General features: G+C 41.8%; 1 protein-coding gene across 3 annotated transcripts in view; it reads left to right on the forward strand.

The window, feature by feature from the left end:
* The window catches only part of RIMS1 (regulating synaptic membrane exocytosis 1), a 492,040-nt gene that overhangs the window by 462,727 nt on the left and 9,532 nt on the right, over window positions 1-19,781 (forward strand). For 2 of the 3 annotated variants that reach the window (XM_077811609.1, XM_077811610.1), the window contains one exon: window positions 11,170-11,311. In XM_077811609.1, the coding sequence (XP_077667735.1) occupies window positions 11,170-11,311 (142 nt within the window). Of the gene's footprint in view, window positions 1-621; window positions 632-11,169; window positions 11,312-19,781 lie in introns of all 3 variants that reach the window. The other variant, XM_077811611.1, reaches the window with a different exon arrangement.

A 19,781-nucleotide genomic window follows, 5' to 3' on the forward strand; every position in this document is an offset into this window, starting at 1 on the left:
GAACATTTCTTTCCTGGAAGAAGTATTGTACTCTCCTTCTAAAGACTGCTTTTTTTCTGGGGGTTTCTTTAATTGGGTTTTGTCTTAAAAATTTTAAGTCAACAGAAAATTTCAAGGCACATCACTACAACAGTACTCTTTCACTCTTAAATGAGGCAGTGATACACCCAAATCTGTTGATTTTTAGCAGCTGGAACTGCAAAAGATTACCCCTGAAGTATTTTATTAACAATGACTCCGAGTATTACAGTGCATCTGAAACTATTATGTCCTATGCAAAGGGTGTCCATCAGCAGAAAAAAAATACTTTTTAGAAATCTCTACACAGGCCTGACTTGAGATGCACTATGCCTCCATTGTACATGAGATCTGAGTCTGTTGGTTGCACTTGTAACTTCAACTCCACTGCAGCCTTTAAGATCAGAAATCCTGCTAATATTTATTAATTGAAATGTACAGAATATTTTTCTCATAAACAATTTTAAGGTGTTCTTTCTCCTTGTAGAAGATATCTATGCAGACAGGCATGAGCATTTGAGCATAACTGAAACAACTTCCTGTAAGCAAAAATGACAATATCCTGTCCTTTTTCATAAAATCATAGAACCATAGGGTTAGAAGGGACCGCAAAGTCATCTAGTCTAACCCCCTGCCAATATGCAGAATTTGTTGTGTCTAAACCATCCAAGACAGATGGCTATCCAGCCTCCTTTTGAAAATCTCCAGGGAAGGAGCTTCCACAACCTCCCTAGGCAGTCTGTTTAAAGCTTTTGCTGTTCTTTTACTTCTTTTCCTTGTAATACCTTCTAAAACTTTGAAATAACCTTTTCTTCAGCCCATTTGGTCTTTTTCCACTAGACAAATACTAACCAATTTCTTTTTTTTTTAATGGAAGAAACCAATCTAATATTGTTCATTTATTTCTTTACTCTAAACCAGGGGTTCTCAAACTTGGTTTGTGGCTTGTTCAGGGTAAGCCCCTGGTGGGCCACGAGACACTCAGTTTACCTGAGCGTCCGCAGGTACGGCCGCTCATAGCTTCCAGTGGCCGCAGTTCGCCATTCCCGGTCAATGGGAGCTGCAGGAAGCTGCGTGGGCTGAGCCACCACTTTCCACAGCTCCCATTGGCCAGGAACAGTGAACCGCGGCCACAGAGAGCTGCGAGCGGCCATACCTGCTGGCACTCAGGTAAACAAAGCATCTTGCGGCCTGCCAGGGGCTTACCCTGGACAAGCCGCAAACTAAGTTTGGGAACCCCTGCTCTAAATCAACATCATCAATGACGACGGCAAAGTTCTGGGAGTAGCTTGTTACTGTAGTTTAGTTTGTGTTCCCCCTACTTTCCCTAAAAAAGTGAAGCACAACATCTTAAATTATAGACCCACTTAAATAATGTCTGTTTGTTTTTTACTTTCTCAAAAACTGAGTGGTAGGCTTAATTACTTATTAAAATTCTATATATTTAAATCCAGAAGCATTTTAATAATCCAGATAGTTCATATTTTGGCCCCAAAATATTTTTCTGTGACTCTTGATGCTAAAAGAAACAGTCTTGCAAGTACATTCTAAAATGTCAAATCTCTCAAAAGGAAGATTAAAGGTAAAATTTTCAAAAGTGATGTTAGAGACTTAGGCTACACCGACACCGACACTAGGAGCTAGGGTGGAATTCCCCTGCTTGTGTGCACCTACTTGTGTTAGCCCTCTCTGAGCTATCATGAATATAAATAGCATTATAGCTGTGCTAGCTACAGGTAGCAGTAGCACCAGAGGCAAGGCTGAGCCACATACCTACTGGTTTCAGGCACGTTTGTACTTGGCAGGCTCAGCCGTGCTGCTGCTACCATGGCTACACTCCTATTTACATTCACACTAGCTCAATGAGAACTAGTGCAACTATGTGTACATGAGCAGGGGAATCAAACCGCTAGTATGTTGTGTCGCTCAGTCCCTAGGCGCTTAGGAGTCAGTGGGATTTAGACTTTCAAGTCACTTAGGCACTTCTGAAAATTTTACCCTAAATTACTTTTGACCGTGTTTTCCCAGGTCAGAAGCATCACTCAGGGGTGTGAAAAATCCACACCCCTGAGCAATGTAGTTATACCCACCTAACCGCCCAGTGCAGACAGTGCTACTGCCTCTCACAGAGGTGGATTAACTATGCCAACAGGAGAAGCTGTACTGTCGGTGTAGGAGCACCTTAACTTAAGCCTACAGTGGCGCAGCTGCACTGGTGCATTTTGAGCGTAGACCTGACCTAGGTTTGTCTGACTTACCTTGTCTCGTGGAGAACAACTTTAAAAAAAATCTAATCACCTGCTAAGAAGATGTTGTGCTCTTCACAATTTACACATCACTAGAACTTACACTGCCAACTGAAATTTTCAACCTTTCAGCAATATTTTATGAAATATTAGCTGACAGGTAGTTCAGTTCTTTTTCACTCCAAGGCCCCCTAATGTAATCAGTTGTAAAAAGAACTTGTGACTGAAGCAATTTGATCATTCCTTACAGTGCCAAGTGGGTTTTTTTTTAAAGCTACAGAGGAAGCTCAGAGATTATTCTACCCAGAAACAGCACAAGATATTTAAACAAGGTTGAAGCTTCCTTGGCTTCTTACTGCTCACTAAGGAATATATTACAGCTGATGTTTAATTTTGCTTAAACCTAAGAGGTAAGTCTGTATTTGATGCATTTTGGTGTGACTAGCATACATGTTAATTTGATTAGCAGTGTTTTAATATATACCTATAACTGTTCATAGCTACCATAGGTAAAAAACAGAAAACTAATTTACTCTGTTGATCTGAAGACCAAGAGATAATTTCTAAAGTGGGTTCGTTAACATTGTAGTTTTTTTAAAAATGTAATACTGCTCTGGAGCTATTGGATATCATACAGCCAGAAGGGCTCAAAATCAGATGGATCAACTTATTGAATAAAACTTGTTCTGAGTAAGAAAAACATAAGTAAGAATACTATTGTTGAGGCTATAATATTTTTTATTTGATCAATAATATGTTCATAAATTAATATTGTGGTATTATTTGGAGATCTTGCAGCTGTACAAAAAGGCATCTAAAATGTTTCGTTTTTCTCAGAACACTTCTTTCAGAACCATTTTAAGAGTATTGACTTTCAACATTTACATATATTTTATACAGAGTACATTTTGGACTTTTATTATTTATCTGTCATATACTTCTCAGCAAACATTGTAAGAAACATTAATATTATTAGGTATCTTATTAGTGCTCATGACAGTGTTTGAATTTTCTAATTATGAATGACACTTTGTCATTGCGAAATTTGTCTGGTTGGATAATAATTATAGTTTCAATCTTGAATCTGCCAATGGGGGTCAGGGAAGTTAAAGAATTTTGGTAAGAACTAACCTTGAGCTTATTTTCATAACTCCCCTCCGACTCATTAAAAAGACAATCTCAAAAATATACCGAAAGAGAAAAGGAGCTCATGTAATGGTCCATAAATAAAATATTTAAAACTAAGACCGCAGGACATAACAAAACTAGTAGATGGATGTTAGAAACCACTTAGCATTCTTCAACAAACAGGATAAATGATGTACTTCACTTCATTTCTTTATATAAATTATTGTATGCTTTCTTCTCCATTCTAATCCGAGCTTGCCTTGCTACATTGACTGGCAGCTGCAGTCCAACACCTTTCCAATGGGCAAATGTCATGTCTGGACCCTATGCCAATTTTGCTCTGAGAATCGTCTAGCAAAAGATTGTAGAGCAATATCTAGCCAGTCTTCAGTCTAAACATGTCATCTGCAGAGTGAACAGTTTCCATCAGTTTCTCATCCCTCTCCATTTCATTACCTCCTTCCCATAAAACCTGTGAGGCACCAAAGTGTGAGAGAAAATAGGCGTTTGTAAAATGGTTTTAAAATTGTATACAGTAGATAATTTGTAGACAGTGTGGTCTCATTACATTTTTAACTCCTCCAAGAAAGTAAATATTTAGTACTATTTGAATATCACTGAAATAGGCATTAGGAGTTGGAAAAAATGTGCATTTGTATATCGTAGCAGTTTGCATCTTATTAATCTTAGTTTTGCAGAGCACTTAAAATGGCCAAGCAATCGATACCCGGTTATTTTCATATCACTTTAAACTGCCTTTTTATTCCAGCAGTAAAAACTCACTACCATGCATCCTCACCACAGGGATGTCTCTCTTTGGCTGACAAAATGTTGCTAGTTTCATTTAATACAGGGCGAGTGGTTTTTTTTTCCCTAAAAGCTACAGAGGAAGCTCAGAGATTATTCTACCCAGAAACAGCACAAGATATTTAAACAAGGTTGAAGCTTCCTTGGCTTCTTACTGCTCACTAAGGAAAAATTATTGCTTAAATTAATTTTGCTTAAACCTAAGAGGTTTAAAAATAATTAAACCACAGAGTTTGCTATCTTAAAAGTCATCATTAATTCCTCATCCAGACAGATATTGATAGTTGTCTTTTATAGATGTGTCTGTCTTCCGATACTCCCCTTTTCAAGTGTTTTTCTTGGCATTGAAAAATCAGGTCTTTCAAAATAATGTACAAGAGATTGCATGATTGTTTAAAGAAAAGGAATACTTGTGGCACCTTAGAGACTAACCAATTTATTTGAGCATAAGCTTTCGTGAGCTACAGCTCACTTCATCGCTGTAGCTCACAAAAGCTTATGCTCAAATAAATTGGTTAGTCTCTAAGGTGCCACAAGAACTCCTTTTCTTTTTGCGAATACAGACTAACACAGCTGTTACTCTGAAACCTGTCATGATTGTTTAGAAATTTTGCAACAAAACACAACTAACATGATCTGTTTATAGGGAGGCAAGATTTTCCAAAGTGTGAGTCTAAAATTAGGCTTCCCAAGTCCATATTTAGTGCTGACCAGTCAGCAGCTCTCATTCACTTTTTTTTAAACGTAACTCTTGTATAGGGCTTTTCATCCATAGAGCTTGAAGTGCTACTTCGATCAACTAGAAGTCAGTGGGAGCTGCTGGGTAATAATTAATAGTTAATTAAATAGTTAATGTGATTTTTGACAATGCAAACAAAAGGTCAGATTCTGCCACCCTTAGGTTAGTGCCGCCTTACTCTGCAGGTGACCCTATTGCCCCAAATTAAAATAGTTAATATAATTGGAAAGCAGCATTTTGCTTTCAACTCTTCTCCTGTTGTTTTCAGTGGGTTTTATCCCTTTGTTTCTGTCCCAGTAATAAATACCGGTAGATGACTATATGGTGAGTAAATTGCAATTTTATGCTGGAAATGAAATTGGCTTGCCACCTGAATGTCTGAATCTGAATATGCAGTATAACAGAAAGATGGGTGTTTTTTTTCAGATTCCTGGAAATAATAAATCATCCAATGCTAATTATATTGAAATCTCAAGTAAATGGATTTGACCCACTTTCTAGATGGTTTCTTGCTACCATCTTATTGGCAGTGAATTTGTTATGCTACATTCAGTGTAGTTTATACATGTTGTGTGTCAAAATGAACCCACTGCAACTATTGCTTTGTTCATAGTTGCTGGTGACACCTGGGTTTTGGGAGAGGGATATTTTAAGGATAGCAGTGGAGGGGTTTATGCTAAATATTATGCTTAGACACTTTTCTTCATAAAGCGAAATAGCAAAAAGGTTGTGCAGCTTTACTAGGGGGATTTAAACTTGGGGAATCTCATGTTTTCATTGAATGTGCTGCGTGGTTGCTGTTGGGTTGATGAAGACCCATGATATGCTGCTTAAAAGTATCGCCTGGCTTAATCTAGCTAGTGTCTTGCAGTCAGTGTGTGAACCACTGATGTGGTTGCAGGCACGGCAGATCCTGTCAGAGCTGGCTTGGAGCTGTGGTCCTTTTAGGTTTTCTTCTCTGCATCCATGAGTATCTTTGGCATGAAGAATCATTGTCCTTGAGCCATGCAGTGCTCCTCTGCTTTATTGCCCTTCATTCATAGACTTAGCAATGTCGCATCTTTTAAGTTTTATTAAAGTGTTCATTTGACTTCTTTATGTTAGACTTCATTAACTTAGTTGTCCACAGAGAGGTCTTAGGGAATCTCTAGTTGAACATCCTGATGGTGTGGACAGCTTAGTTGACTGTGCACCTTTATGTCTAAGCTTCAGTTCCAGTAGCAAACAGCCCTTTTGATCCTGGCTCTTAAATTTCAAGATGGTTTGCAGGCCGGGAAGGTGGGGAAGCATCAATTCTCTTGATGTTTTGTGCAAGCTTAAAATAAAGTAGGGAAGACGAAATTACTACATGGTGAACTTTCATTTTGGTCTGAAGCTTCCTGTCTGTAAGAAAACCAAAGACATTGTTTCCGCTTCAGTCAACAGAGACATCACTGGGAAGGACATTGTCTTATAGGTAAAATGGGATACAAGAGCCATCTGAGTTCCTTGGTAGGACTAGTTGGTGGATTGTAAGGGAGTTATATTACAATAACTGGTGCATTGCTAATAGTTTACACAAGCTAACTGTGTTATGCAGCTGTAGATGGCTGCTTTGTGATCTCTCGGAGATCCTTCTGCATGTGTTATTAAACCTGCAAAAAGTATTTATTATACTTGATCTTCACTCATCGTTGTTATGCTAGGTGTGTAGATGCAATTTGTGCTCACTAATTTGAGTTTTTGCAGATGGAAAGCCTTAGATGAAAGTTTATATATAAGCTTGGAAGCGATTTTGAAGCACCTTTGAAAATTTGGCCTTACATGTCTGTCATTTATGAGTGAACCAATTTGTTTATCTTCTTCACAATGGATGTAATTTAATTCATACAACACAGGAAAATACCTATAACATGAAACTGAAATTAATTATCCATGTCAAATAATAATAAAAATCAGAAGCTGGCACCATAGCTTCTGAAATAAATTTCCAGGCAAAAGAAGAAAACCTTCTCAGTTATGTCACTGCATAGGTATCATTCTAAGCTATTTTAATAAGCCTGTACCATTCACGTAGATACATTCTCAAAAGTGTATGTGCATAGGTGCCAGACCTCGAACACTCTTCTCAGCGGTGAAAATAAAAGCTTTAAGCAAACCATCAAAAAGAAAACAACAGCACACCCGTTAATTGGCCAGATCCTGCTATTCATCAAGCAACTGATGCTTGATCCCAAGTATGCTTCATACCAGAGACCAACTTAAATTTCCAAAGGAGTTTCAAAAATACCAAAAGGCAATGCAATCCCACTTTAAAGTATCTTGTTAGAATTAGGCTTTGCGGGGAATTTTTAAAGAATGTGCCAGTAAAATAAAGCTTGATATCTCCTTTTTGGCAGTATGAGTGGAATAAATAAAGGATAATGCATATAACTGGCTAGTGTAAGACTTGGAAAATATGTGAGGTATGTGCTTGAGCTTATTTATCTTGAGTGAAGACTGTTCACTGTATCTCATAAAAGCCATTATGTATCTTACCACACTATTTTAGGTTACTTGTATGGTATATTTCTGATTATATTGCAGAATATTTCGAATTTTGCAGGATCTTTAGAATTTAATTGTAAAACACAATGGTGTGTGGTGACTGAGGGAAAAGGAAGGAAGCCAGAACAGTTATGCAAAGAATAGTAACCTAGAAAATGTTCTGAAAAAGTGACTCTTTAGCCAGTTCAATGTTCACAACTCAGCAAGAAATCAAGCCTGTCAGAGTCATATATGGCTGGGGCTAGGCATATTCTACAGCACAATGGGATCACAGTCCATGGCGCACACCCTTAAATTCTGTGGCAAAAATCACTACATTCAGTGGCAAGAACACCAGTATTCCATGGCGGTGATAATTTATTCTATTCTATTAAATACTCTTTGTTCCCATCCAAGCCTATCCCTGAACAAACAGAGCAATGGCTCATAGCTAAAATCCTCATTACTGTAATATAATCAGTGGATATTTTCAACCATGATTATTGTCAAGGATGTTTTTTTTTCACTGTACATTACAGGCACCTTGGCTCCACTCCCTAAACCTCAGTCCTGGCAGTCCAGATTATAATCTCTTTCTGCCGTTTATGCCATGGGTGGGAGGAGCTTGTACCAAACTTCAGTGTCTCATCTTTCCAGTTTCCAGGGCCTTAGTTATTGCACTGTTCTCAGGGCAGCCCAGTTCACCAGCCTGCTTTTCTAGCGGCAAATTGGTCAGCTGCAAATTGGTCTCTGGCTTCCCAGCCTGGCCAGCCCTGTAGAAAAGTGGTGGGACTATGTTGTGTAATGTAACTTCCCCATGTGGATACAGCTGGAGAGCAGGGCAACTGTAGATCAATCCCAGCAGTGCAGGGAGAGAGAAAACAAAGTATCAAGCTCTTGGCTACAGCATATGGTGGAATTCTGTAGAGTCCACAGGGCAGTTTGTATCTCCTAGAGCTATGATTTCAGACTCTCTGCAGACTCATTCCAACAGTTAATGTGGAAAACATGAACACGGTGTCATTTTTACAACTATAATGCCTAGAAACATCATTTATTTTAAAATAAAAATTGAGATTCTGGAGCATAATTCTGCAGCAAGGGGTAAATTCCATGGCAGTAGACTAAGAGAACACACACAGTCCTGCATATTGCTTCCACAGCCACCTATGCACAACCCAGGAATGGAGTGTGTAGCTGTGCCTCACACAGACACTGATGGGTAATAGGGGACATTTTCTCAGTTAATGCGTAGCCACGCATATTAAATGGCCTGCATAGGCCCACGGCAGGAACTTGCAGCTGTTGGCTTCAAAATGGAGCAAAGAACTCCCACCGTAGTTGTGATCATTGGGGATGGCTGATTTCTTCTCGGCTGATGGATAGCCCGAGGTATCGAATGGCTCAAGTGGCCAATCCAAATTCTAGCAAAAAACTCCCCATTCTAGTAATTATCAATGGGAAAGACACAGCCCTTTAATTGACTCCTTCTTTCTCTAAACCAATGTACCAATTCTTTCTGTTTTGTTTTGGGACCCCTTTTGGCCATATTTTACCTCCCAGTGATACCTCCAGAGGGGTTACTGTAATCACTCCTGTGGTCCCTGCATGGAGAGGGAGAGATGATCCCAGGATCTGCAGAGATATGCCCATGGCATGATTTCTCCATACTTCCTACCAGCGCTACAGATCCTGACTATGTAGCTGGAGTCCTCCAGCCATGCTCTGTAGCAAATTTAACCATCCTCAGGAGTTGTCAGGCCTGTGTGGACGACCATGTTCCTTACAGTTACATAAAACAGGGCCAGGATTTGGCCCTCCATACTCATTTGCCATTGCCTCAAACATAAACTGTTCCAGAAACAAGAAGCAGAGAAAATGAATTGTTTTGACTCCAGTTCAACTTCCAAAACAGGTGCATTTGGAAGTGTTCCCCCCCCCCATATACCGCCCTAAATTACAAACAGACTGAGAAATGGATGTGATGAGGTGTGTTCCCCCATTTTGGCTTTGAACCACAGTGCTGACCAAAAGTAAGAGCATTCATATATGAGGGAGAAGTACAGAGAAATTATTCTTCATACGGTTTTATGAACGTTTGCCAAACATAGTACTTCATGAAAGAGAATAATGTTACCAGTGAAATTTGAGGTCTAGTAGAAGGCACATGAACTAACAGAACATTGCAAATCTGCAGTCAACAAAAAATTATTAGAGCAGCAAGAGATTAGTTAGAGGCATTTCTGATGAAAGATTTGTGAAGTCAAAAGAAATTATTTATGGAATCGTTCTGACCCAGCCTCGTTTCCAGCACTTGTCATAACTATAGCAGAATACATTTAACATCAGTGACTGTACTGTCACCTTCAAAACCTGATGCTGTGGTAGACTCAAACCATCATATTTTGCGGCTCCACTTGTTTAAATCTAAAGAGCCATTCTTTGTTGCGAAATTCAAACTTCATTTTAAGTAACCTGTTGTCATAAATATAAAGGGAAGGGTAAACCCCTTTGAAATCCCTCCTGGCCAGGGGAAAGCTCCTCTCACCTGTAAAGGGTTAAGAAGCTAAAGGTAACCTCGCTGGCACCTGACCAAAATGACCAATGAGGAGACAAGATACTTTCAAAAGCTGGGAGGAGGGAGAGAAACAAAGGGTCTGTGTCTGTCTATATGCTGGTTTCTGCCGGGGATAGACCAGGAATGGAGTCTTAGAACTTTTAGTAAGTAATCTAGCTAGGTATGTGTTAGATTATGATTTCTTTAAATGGCTGAGAAAAGGATTGTGCTGAATAGAATAACTATTTCTGTCTGTGTATCTTTTTTGTAACTTAAGGTTTTGCCTAGAGGGGTGCTCTATGTTTTTTAATCTAATTACCCTGTAAGATATCTACCATCCTGATTTTACAGGGGGGATTTCTTTATTTCTATTTACTTCTATTTTTATTAAAAGTCTTCTTGTAAGAAACTGAATGCTTTTTCATTGTTCTCAGATCCAAGGGTTTGGGTCTGTGGTCACCTATGCAAATTGGTGAGGCTTTTTATCCAACATTTCCCAGGAAAGGGGGGGTGCAAGTGTTGGGAGGATTGTTCATTGTTCTTAAGATCCAAGGGTCTGGGTCTGTAGTCACCTAGGCAAATTGGTGAGGCTTTTTACCAAACCTCGTCCAGGAAGTGGGGTGCAAGGTTTTGGAAAGTATTCTGGGGGGAAGGACGCGTCCAAACAGCTCTTCCCCAGTAACCAGTATTAGTTTGGTGGTGGTAGCGGCCAGTCCAAGGACAACGGGTGGAATATTTTGTACCTTGGGGAAGTTTTGACCTAAGCTGGTAAAGATAAGCTTAGGAGGTTTTTCATGCAGGTCCCCACATCTGTACCCTAGAGTTCAGAGTGGGGGAGGAACCTTGACACCTCTGATGGAAGCTCCTTTGAGTGGGGCAATTCATAAAGGAAATATACAAGTACATAATATCTTTGTGTAATATGATGATCTCAGGGTTGCAGCCAGAAGGCTAGAGTGTTTCCATTATCTTTCAAGTGGATTCCATCTCAGAGAGACCACCAACTAAGTACTAGAAAAGAGAGGTTATTTACATTTGATAGAATAATCTGTTTCTGATGTCTTGTTTATGAATGGAAATGGGCAAATTGTGATCAGACAAAAATGTGCAAGAAAAGACCTGATGCTAGAATGCAATGCTAATGCTTCCTTTTATTTTTCTACTTTCAGAGGCTGGAAACAAGAAGCTAAAAAGCACGATACAGAGAAGCACAGAAACAGGGATGGCAGCAGAAATGAGGAATCGTATGGTTCGGCAGCCAAGTCGGGAGTCCACTGATGGCAGCATAAACAGTTATAGCTCTGAGGGGAAGTAAGTGGAATTACAAATATGTAGCAGTGCAGAAATACATTGAATTTTCTTATCCTTACAAGAAAGTTGGTTGAATACTAGTGAAAAACAAACCTCCTGATTTGTGAAAGTTCCTGATTTGGTTCCCTATGATTAATGGAATTGCTATTTGTACAAAATCTTGCACTTGTGTAATTCTTCGCATATCCCAGAACTTTCAGGCATTATTCATGAAAATTCACATTTGAAGAGTGCTTTCTAAAGACTATTCTTCTATTTAAAGTTTTTCCAGTCATTCAGTTAGGCAGCAAAAATTATAACAAGTCCCTTAGGCCCAGCTTGACAAAGCCTTAGCTGGGATGATTTAGTTGGTGTTGGTCCTGCTTTGAGTAGGGGATTGGACTAGATGACCTCCTGAGGTCTCTTCCAACCCTAATATTCTATGATTCTAGGTGACCAATCACACAACACAAATGACAGTGTGAATAATCAAAGGGAACAGTCTGAAAAAAACCCAGAGTCTGAAAATTCTGTGATTCAGATTATTCAGTAAATATTTATAAATAACCAAATATGGTTACAGAAATCAGGATTGGTTTACTAATCAAAAAAGAAGCTAAATTCATAACAAATATTATTTGAAACAAGACATTTTGCCACCTTTACTTTACACTGGCGGTGGGTCTCTGCTTGAATCAATCCTGAATTAAACTTCAGATGTTGTATATTAAACTCCCTGTTATATGAAACTGTGTTCAGTAACTCTGAATATAAAGAAAGTTTAGTTTGGAGCTGGTCCAAGTACAGCTCTTATTGAAAACTATAAAGTCTTACTGCAGATAAAATCAAACATAGGAGCTTGAGTATTCAGACAGTTCTCTTCTTTCACAGTTGTCATTGCTAATAAGTATGTAGGAAGAGAGAACAGAGGCAGACCTAGCACAGAGCATACATTCATATTCCAATCTCCTCAGAGGTCTTAGTGGGACTACTTTTATTGTTAACTGCTGAAACAGCACTGTCCTAGAGACAACCCGATCCTCCGACAATGAGGTCTAGTACTGAGGGGTGAGCAGAGACAGACCCAGCATAGCATACTTTCATCCTGCATACAAAAAAAGCTACATTAAAAGAATATGAAGTTTGCAAAATCAAGCACTGAACAATTAGAAAATGCTCAAATTAAGGCTGTCCATGCAACTTTAATTTGGACCCCGGTGCATATGCATTATGATAGTCTTTAATTACATGATGACACACTTATTTTCCGCACAGGACCCATTTCATTCAGTACTTCATAAGTACCTACAGGGTCCAAATTGGCAAATAGTGGTACTCTTCCCATCTCTGCCCATTTGAGACACTAGAGTGAGATGCCACTCTCAGTAAATTTCACAGATGTTCAAAATATGATCTTGCCTATTTGTGGACTTTGCTGGGCTCCTAAATGGAATTTCACCCACTGCTGAGTTCTTCAGGCTTATCTTCCCCTCAGTCAGGCTCAGATGCCCAGGTGTGAGCCTTCTTGATGGGAGGCTCACAACTTCATTCAGAGCAGGCTACCCATTTTAGAGTTCATCAAAGCAGGAAAGAAAGTAGAGGAAGAATCGTATGATGAAAACCGACAAAATGCTGACATTTAAAATATTATTAGCATTTGAATTAACACCTATTCTTCTTCGAGTTATGGTCCCTACCTGTTTTCCACTTGAGGTGCATGTGCACTCCAGGAACTTGAGACCAGAAGATTTTTGCTAGCAATGTCCATTGGTCCATGCATACTCCCCTCTCTTCCTTGTGCTCCGAACCATAAGGACCGACCACCTCTACAGTTACTTTCTACTTCCTGTGGTCTGAGATGGAACCTCTTCAGCATCCACAGCATAAGCCAGTGTTCTTAAAAACTTTGTAGTTCGTTGTAAATAGTTTTTAAACTTGTTTTTAGATATCATGTAGGTTAGTAGGTTTGAGGGCTTGGGGTCCCCACACCAACACCTCCTGGTACTATGCCCACGATCCCAGCATTAAATAGCCTTGTGGCCTTGCCTGGGCATTCCCTGTCCTCAATAATCATTACACATGCCGCTGTTGCTTCAGGGATGCTTATATCCACTCTAAATACACCACCTGCCAGACCTTTCCTAGCCAAACCCATCAAGCCTATGAGCACAGGTTTAGAATATTCTTGATGGACTGGACTGTGGCCTAGCCCATCAGATCTCCCCCATACATTGGGCAGAGGCACTGAGAAGTGCCCCTGCTGGGTTGCCAATTTTGGCTGCATGTATTCCTGGAGGTTTCATCACATGACATAATCTTTAATTAAAGATTAATCTTTAATTCCTGGAAACTCCAGGACAATCCTGAAGGGTTGGCAAACCTAGCCCCTGAGAACATAGAGTTCTTCAGTTCCAGGGATGAGCAGAGCTAACGAATCTTCCAAACAGAGACATGAGGGTGCTAAGAACAAGCATTCTCACAAGCAATGTGAGAAACTCCCATCCAAGTCCTGATCCAAAAAAGAACACCTCCTCTCTGACACCCTCTTAGTTGGGTGAGATTCTTCACCCTGGTACAGAAGAGTCAGGAACTCACAAGGAGTGTGGTCCCAGTTTTCCAACACCAAAAGCCAAGAGCACCCTAAAACTGGACCCAGCCAAAGAAACGGGACCACTCTTGGTGCCAGAGAGGGAAAGAAGGCAGCAAATGTCTCCTGCATCATAAGTAGTGATGCAGAGTGAGAAGGAGCCATTGGTACCAAAGATCACCCATAAGCTAGTACCTCAGGCACCATCAAGAAAAAGAAGCTAAGCCTGCTCTCTTATATCAGGTGCTAGATTCACTTCCCTGAGGGAGTTGAGATCTACGCAGGTCACCAATACTTTCAGATCTCATCCTAACCAAGGAGGTCCCCCACACCATCAGTTTGCCACTCACCAGTACTGTTGACCAGCTGTGGCATAGTAAGGTCTGTAGTACCAATGGCACCACCTATCAAAGTAGAAGCTGCCTCCTTCTCCTCCAACAAGTCTGGTATCACTGGGAGAGCTTCACCACACCCATCGAAAGGCAGGATCAGCCCCAACAGAGGTTCCAAGAGTTCTCAGGCACCTTCCCTTTTTCATAGGAGGGACTACAAAACTTGGGACTAGTGGGGATGGCCCCATTTCTCCTATGATCCCTCTTGCTGGCTTACTGGGATCCATATTTGTGACATCCCAAATCTATAAGGTTTCACTGGAAGTCAAAACAAGCTTCCCTATGCGGGAAGAAACTCTGCCTCCTCAAGAATGACCTGAGGAAGAGGAGCAACCGGATCAGGCAGAACCACTTGCCCCCGCTGGGTTATCTTCACTGTCCCCAGTTGACGCAGTCATGCCAGCGTCACCATCACCACCTGATGGCTACAGGCAGTTTAAGAACTCCGGAGGAGGATTGCAGATACACTTCAGCTCCCCCGGAGGAAATGCAGGCCACCCCTCATAAACTGCTACAGGACATCCTCCAGAGTGCTGGTCCAATGAGGCCATCTGGGAACCAGGCAAAATGGTCTGGTATGCTCCAGCCACCTGTGCTCCCACTCTGTGGGGAATGTAGAAGGAATACTTTGTGCCATCTAAGGAAGCAGAATACTTATTCTCACACTCCGCTCCTAATTCTCTAGTGGAGCAAGCTATCACCACAAGGAGTGAGCATTACCATCCCAGAGCTACACCCTATGATAAGGAAGCCAAACTTTTAGGCCTCCTTGGGCGAAAGAACTTCACTTTGATGAGCTTACAGTAGCACATAGAGAACCACCAAGTCTTAGGGTCAAAATATTATTTTTATTAATTGTAAAATGTTCTCGGAATACACCAACAAACTCCATCTGGAAGACAGACTCTGGTTCCAGGCAATTATTGATGAAGATAAAGTATTGCTTGCTGGATTGGCCCTTCACGCCTCCATGGATGCACTAGATAAAAGCCTCCCTGTGTATGGCAACGTCCATAGTCATGAGATGGGTTTTGTGGCTTCAAACCTCTGGATTTTCAAAAGAAGTTTAATCCACCATGGTCAGTGGAGGATGATCCGCCTTTTAAGGGAAATAACCTATTCAGTGAGAAGACAGATGAGTCATTACATTCCCTCAAAGACTCAAAAGCGACCCCTTTGCTTGGTAGGTATCTATAAGCCAGGTCTATGAAGGAAATATCTCAAGTCTTCACCCTACTGACAATGACCAGCCCCTCAACTATTCTACTATCAAAGGGATTACAAGCTGCCCAGGAAATGCCAGAAAATGCACCACAATAAGCATAATATCCCCCCTTAACTCTCCTTTCAGCCATAGCCTCCCACCAAGAAATCCTACTGATGGGACTTTCAAGAACTGCAAACCAGTCCCCCTGCCACATTTTCCTGTTCGGGACTCCCGCACCACCAGCTAGCAAGCATTCATCACCATAGTATTTGAGCACCTAACCCTGCTGTCCAACTGCTAGATCACCACACTAAACCGGTGATGCAAGTTTGAAGACCATTATGTATAATAAACTTTCAGCATGGATGCTGGTGACTTAGCAGTGTCACTTCTCTTAATACCACAGGGTGAGATACAATTTATTCTTATGCACCAGGTGGGGTGGAACCAGGGCTGGGCAGTGGAGGCTGGGACCCTTGCAATGGCCACCTTGTTCATTTTTCCCAGGCTTTGGTATGTTGTAATGTCAGATAGATGGGTTCTGGAGATAGTCACCACCAGAGAGAGTCCCTGTTCTTCTTTGGGAACCCTTCTCATGGGAGGATGCTCAGACAAGAAGTGATCTTACTGCTCCATTTGGGCGCTATAGAACCAGTGCCTCCTCAACACAAGGGAAGAGTTGTTTTTTTTCAAGCTATTTCCTCATCTCTCAGAGGAAAGGAGCCTGGAGGCCCAACTAGTATCTCAGACAGCTGAATGTCTTAATCTGCCACCTGAGGTTCAGAATGATTGCCCAGGCCTCCATAATCCCTTCACTGAACAAGGCAATTGGTTTACAGCTTTTGATTTAAAAGGATGCTGAAGGCAATGGTTGGATGGTTTCTGAAGTGAATCCTGAAACCCATCCCAATATGGGATCTCAACTTAGTCCTATTGCCATTAACAAAGGCACACTTAGAACTCTTAGCCTCGTGTTCCTTCACTCATCTATCTATGAAGGTAAACCTTCTGATTGCTATCACCTCAGCCAGAAGAGTAGGTGTATTTGCGGGCTTGTATCCCAGCTCCATTCTATACAGGCTTTCATAAGGACAACGTTTTTCTGAGGTTATACCCCAAATTCATTCCTGAAGTAATCTCGGAATTTTATAACCAGGACATTCACTTATCTATATTCGATCCGAAGCCACATGCCACCAGAGAGGACAAGAAACTGCATTCTCTGCATATCTGTCGAGCCTTGGCATTCTACCTGCATGGGACAGAGCCCTTCAGAAAATCTCCTCAACTGTTTGTCTCCTTTGCAGAACATGTCAGAGGGGAACAGAGGATTTTGGGCTGTATCCTGCTTTGTTATGGGTAAATGGCAACAAGGACTGTGGAGCACCATTTAAAGTGTGGGTTTGGTGGGGGAGGGTCATAGATGTGCTCCATACAGTACACTGCACCCTCCCACCAGTCTGGCCCTCCTCTTCCCTTCTCAGGTGTCCAAGAAGACAAGGAGGGGAAGGGGGGAAAGGTCATAGTCCAAAGTGAGATAGGATGCTGATGCCAGGGCTAAAGGAGTGAGAAGGCCCTGTGGGGATGTTCCTGGTGAGCCACAGGGACCTGGAGCAATTGAAGAAGGGAGACTGGGACTGGGGCAGCCAGGAGTTGGGGGCATTTGGGTTGATCTGTATGGTAGATGGAGTGGAAGGTTGGAGGCAGCAGAAGGGCCCTTCAGGGAGTAAGGGGTTGTGGAGAGCAGAGGGAGTTTGCAGGGAGGGATGTGGTTTGGGGATGGTTTGAAGAATTGTGACAGGGTGATATTTTTGTGGAGATAGGGGTTGGTATGGTGGGGAGAAGGGATAAGTGGGGGCTGTGGCAGGAAGAAGTTTTGTGGGGTATGTGGACTGTGGGTTTATTTGGAGTGGGAAGGGTTTGGGGGCGTTTAGTTGGGGTTATAATAGAAGGGGGCTGGATGGGTTTAAGCAGGGCAGGGGCTGGGTGGAATGTTATTTGGCAGTTGGGGGGTGTAGCGGGGGGCTATAGGAGGAGGTTTATTTGGGGTTCTATGTCAGGGATTTGGGTGGAGATCTGTGGGATGGGATTATTTGGGAGTCTGTGGCAGTGGGGTGGGTGGAGGGTTATGGTGGAGGAGCGGGAACGTAGGGAGCTGTGTGGCAGGGCCAGTGGCTGCAGCTGGCTGTAGTTGTATCTGGCTCTGTCCTCCACAGCCCCTTCCTCTCTCCTCCCTTCCGTTCTTGCTGGAGGCAGCACCAGGGAGGGATGGACTTGCTGCCACCACACCGAGGAAGGTCTCTGGACACTGAACGCACTCAGGATGGACTCTGCAAGCACAAGCCTCGGAAAGATCCAGTGGCCGGGGCGGGGAGGGAAAAATTCCAAAGTGCTGGAGCATCTCTCTGTCCTGGACCACTCAGGAAGCACTATCCCTCCTGAAACAGTGGATATCTGTATCCAGTTAGTTTTAACAGTTTTGCAGCAATTATAATAATTATTCATTCCTTTAACAAAACTCAGGAAAACCTCAGCAAAACCCTGTCTTGTCCTTGATGATTCTACACATACCAAGAATAAAAGCTTTATGCACCATTTTTAATATATTTCCAGCACAAAGCATGAGGGAAGTAGAGACCCCCTTAGCATAAGACATAGCCTTTAATAACACATGAATTTTGACTAAATAGTTTTGGCACACACACCTTTATGAGACATTATGCCCTGGTACAAGCTTCCACTGCAGACATCCTTTGGCAGAGCAATCCTCTAAGTACCCCAGTATTCCTTGCACCCTCCTCCTCCTCAATGAATACTGCTTGTGATTCACCTCAAGTGCAATATACATAGGGACCATCACTTGAAGAAGAAAGAAAGGTTACTTACCTGTACAATAACTGGAGGTCTTTGAGATGTGTGGTCACTATGTGTACTCCACTACCCGCCTTCCTTTTCCTCTGCCGTGGAGCCTTATCCTAGGACTATTCACAACAAAAAGGTAACTGGAATGGCAGTCTGTCCGCTCTGCTCCTTATGCCCTCAGCTCAGAGCACGAGGAGGGGTGCAAACCAATGGATAGTGCTAGCAAAAAATCTTCCACTCTTAAGTGTACCCCAAGTGGAATACAGGCAGGGTTCACACATTTGCAGAGCTCCTGTTACTGTACAGTTTAGTAACCTTACTTTAAGATGACGAGGGCTGTTCTCACCCCTCCTGACTATTGTTACAGAAAGTCTGCAAACTCAAGCTGACATTGCTGAATCGGTTAACCTTGACAATGGGAACAGAATTTTGCTTCACAACCGTAACAGTTAGAGAGGACTTTTTTATTTTTAATGAAAGTTGAGATCCTGGAGAATAAGACAATAGCTTCCAAAAGGTGCCACACTGCTGGATACCAGCCCAGTTTGTGTCATAAATACTTAGATTGACAGCTGATATAGATCATATGAACATAAGAACAGCCATATTGAGTCAGACCAATGGTCCATCTAGTCCAGTATCCTGCCTTCTGACAGTGGCCAGTGCCAGATACTTCAGAGGGAATGAACAGAACAGGGCAATTTATCGAGTGATCCATCCCCTGTTGTCCTGTCCCAGCTTCTGTCAGTTAGAGGTGTTTTTAAGTTATGGTAGTGGAAAGTAGTGTCTCAGGAATGTACCAAAGATAGTTCATTCAGTGCAATAGCTGGTTTTGGTTTATTTGCTAGACTTTATATTATCATTATATGTGGAGCTAGGCACTGGATCAGATCAGGATCTGGTCAAAATAACAACGATCTGGCCAACCAGTGGCAATAGGATTAAAACTAGCTCTCAACAGCACTATGATTATGGACCAGTTTGCTAGTGTGGTAAGCAACTGCAACATATCTAGTTGCTTTCCAGATATAGTCTAACTGTTTTGAAGGTGGTTGGATATAGACATAGATCAGTGTGGGGCAGATGCCTGGCATGGAAAATTTCAGCCCAAATGGTTGAAGTTCCACAAAATTATAAGCAGGGCTACAATTTAATCACACCAATTTTTATTAAATTTTATGGCAGAGGTACAGGAAAAGAACAATATGTCACAGAAAGAGGGGCAAGGGATTCATAGGGAATGGGTTTTGGAGAGTGAGTCCACCCTGCATTCATCCTGCAGCAGCAGCTCCTGTCCCACAGGACTAGGCTCCAGGTGTTGTGACCTAGCCCATGCGGTTGCAATGCCAGTCAGGTTTGGCATGTCCACCCCTCTGTAAATGGAGACAGAGGGGGGCAGAGGGCCAAATTTGGTTGTCATTGCAATCGAGTGCACAAGGTCAC

The sequence above is a fragment of the Eretmochelys imbricata genome, chromosome 3 (genome assembly GCF_965152235.1).
Source record: "Eretmochelys imbricata isolate rEreImb1 chromosome 3, rEreImb1.hap1, whole genome shotgun sequence".
Classification (NCBI taxonomy): domain Eukaryota; kingdom Metazoa; phylum Chordata; order Testudines; family Cheloniidae; genus Eretmochelys; species Eretmochelys imbricata.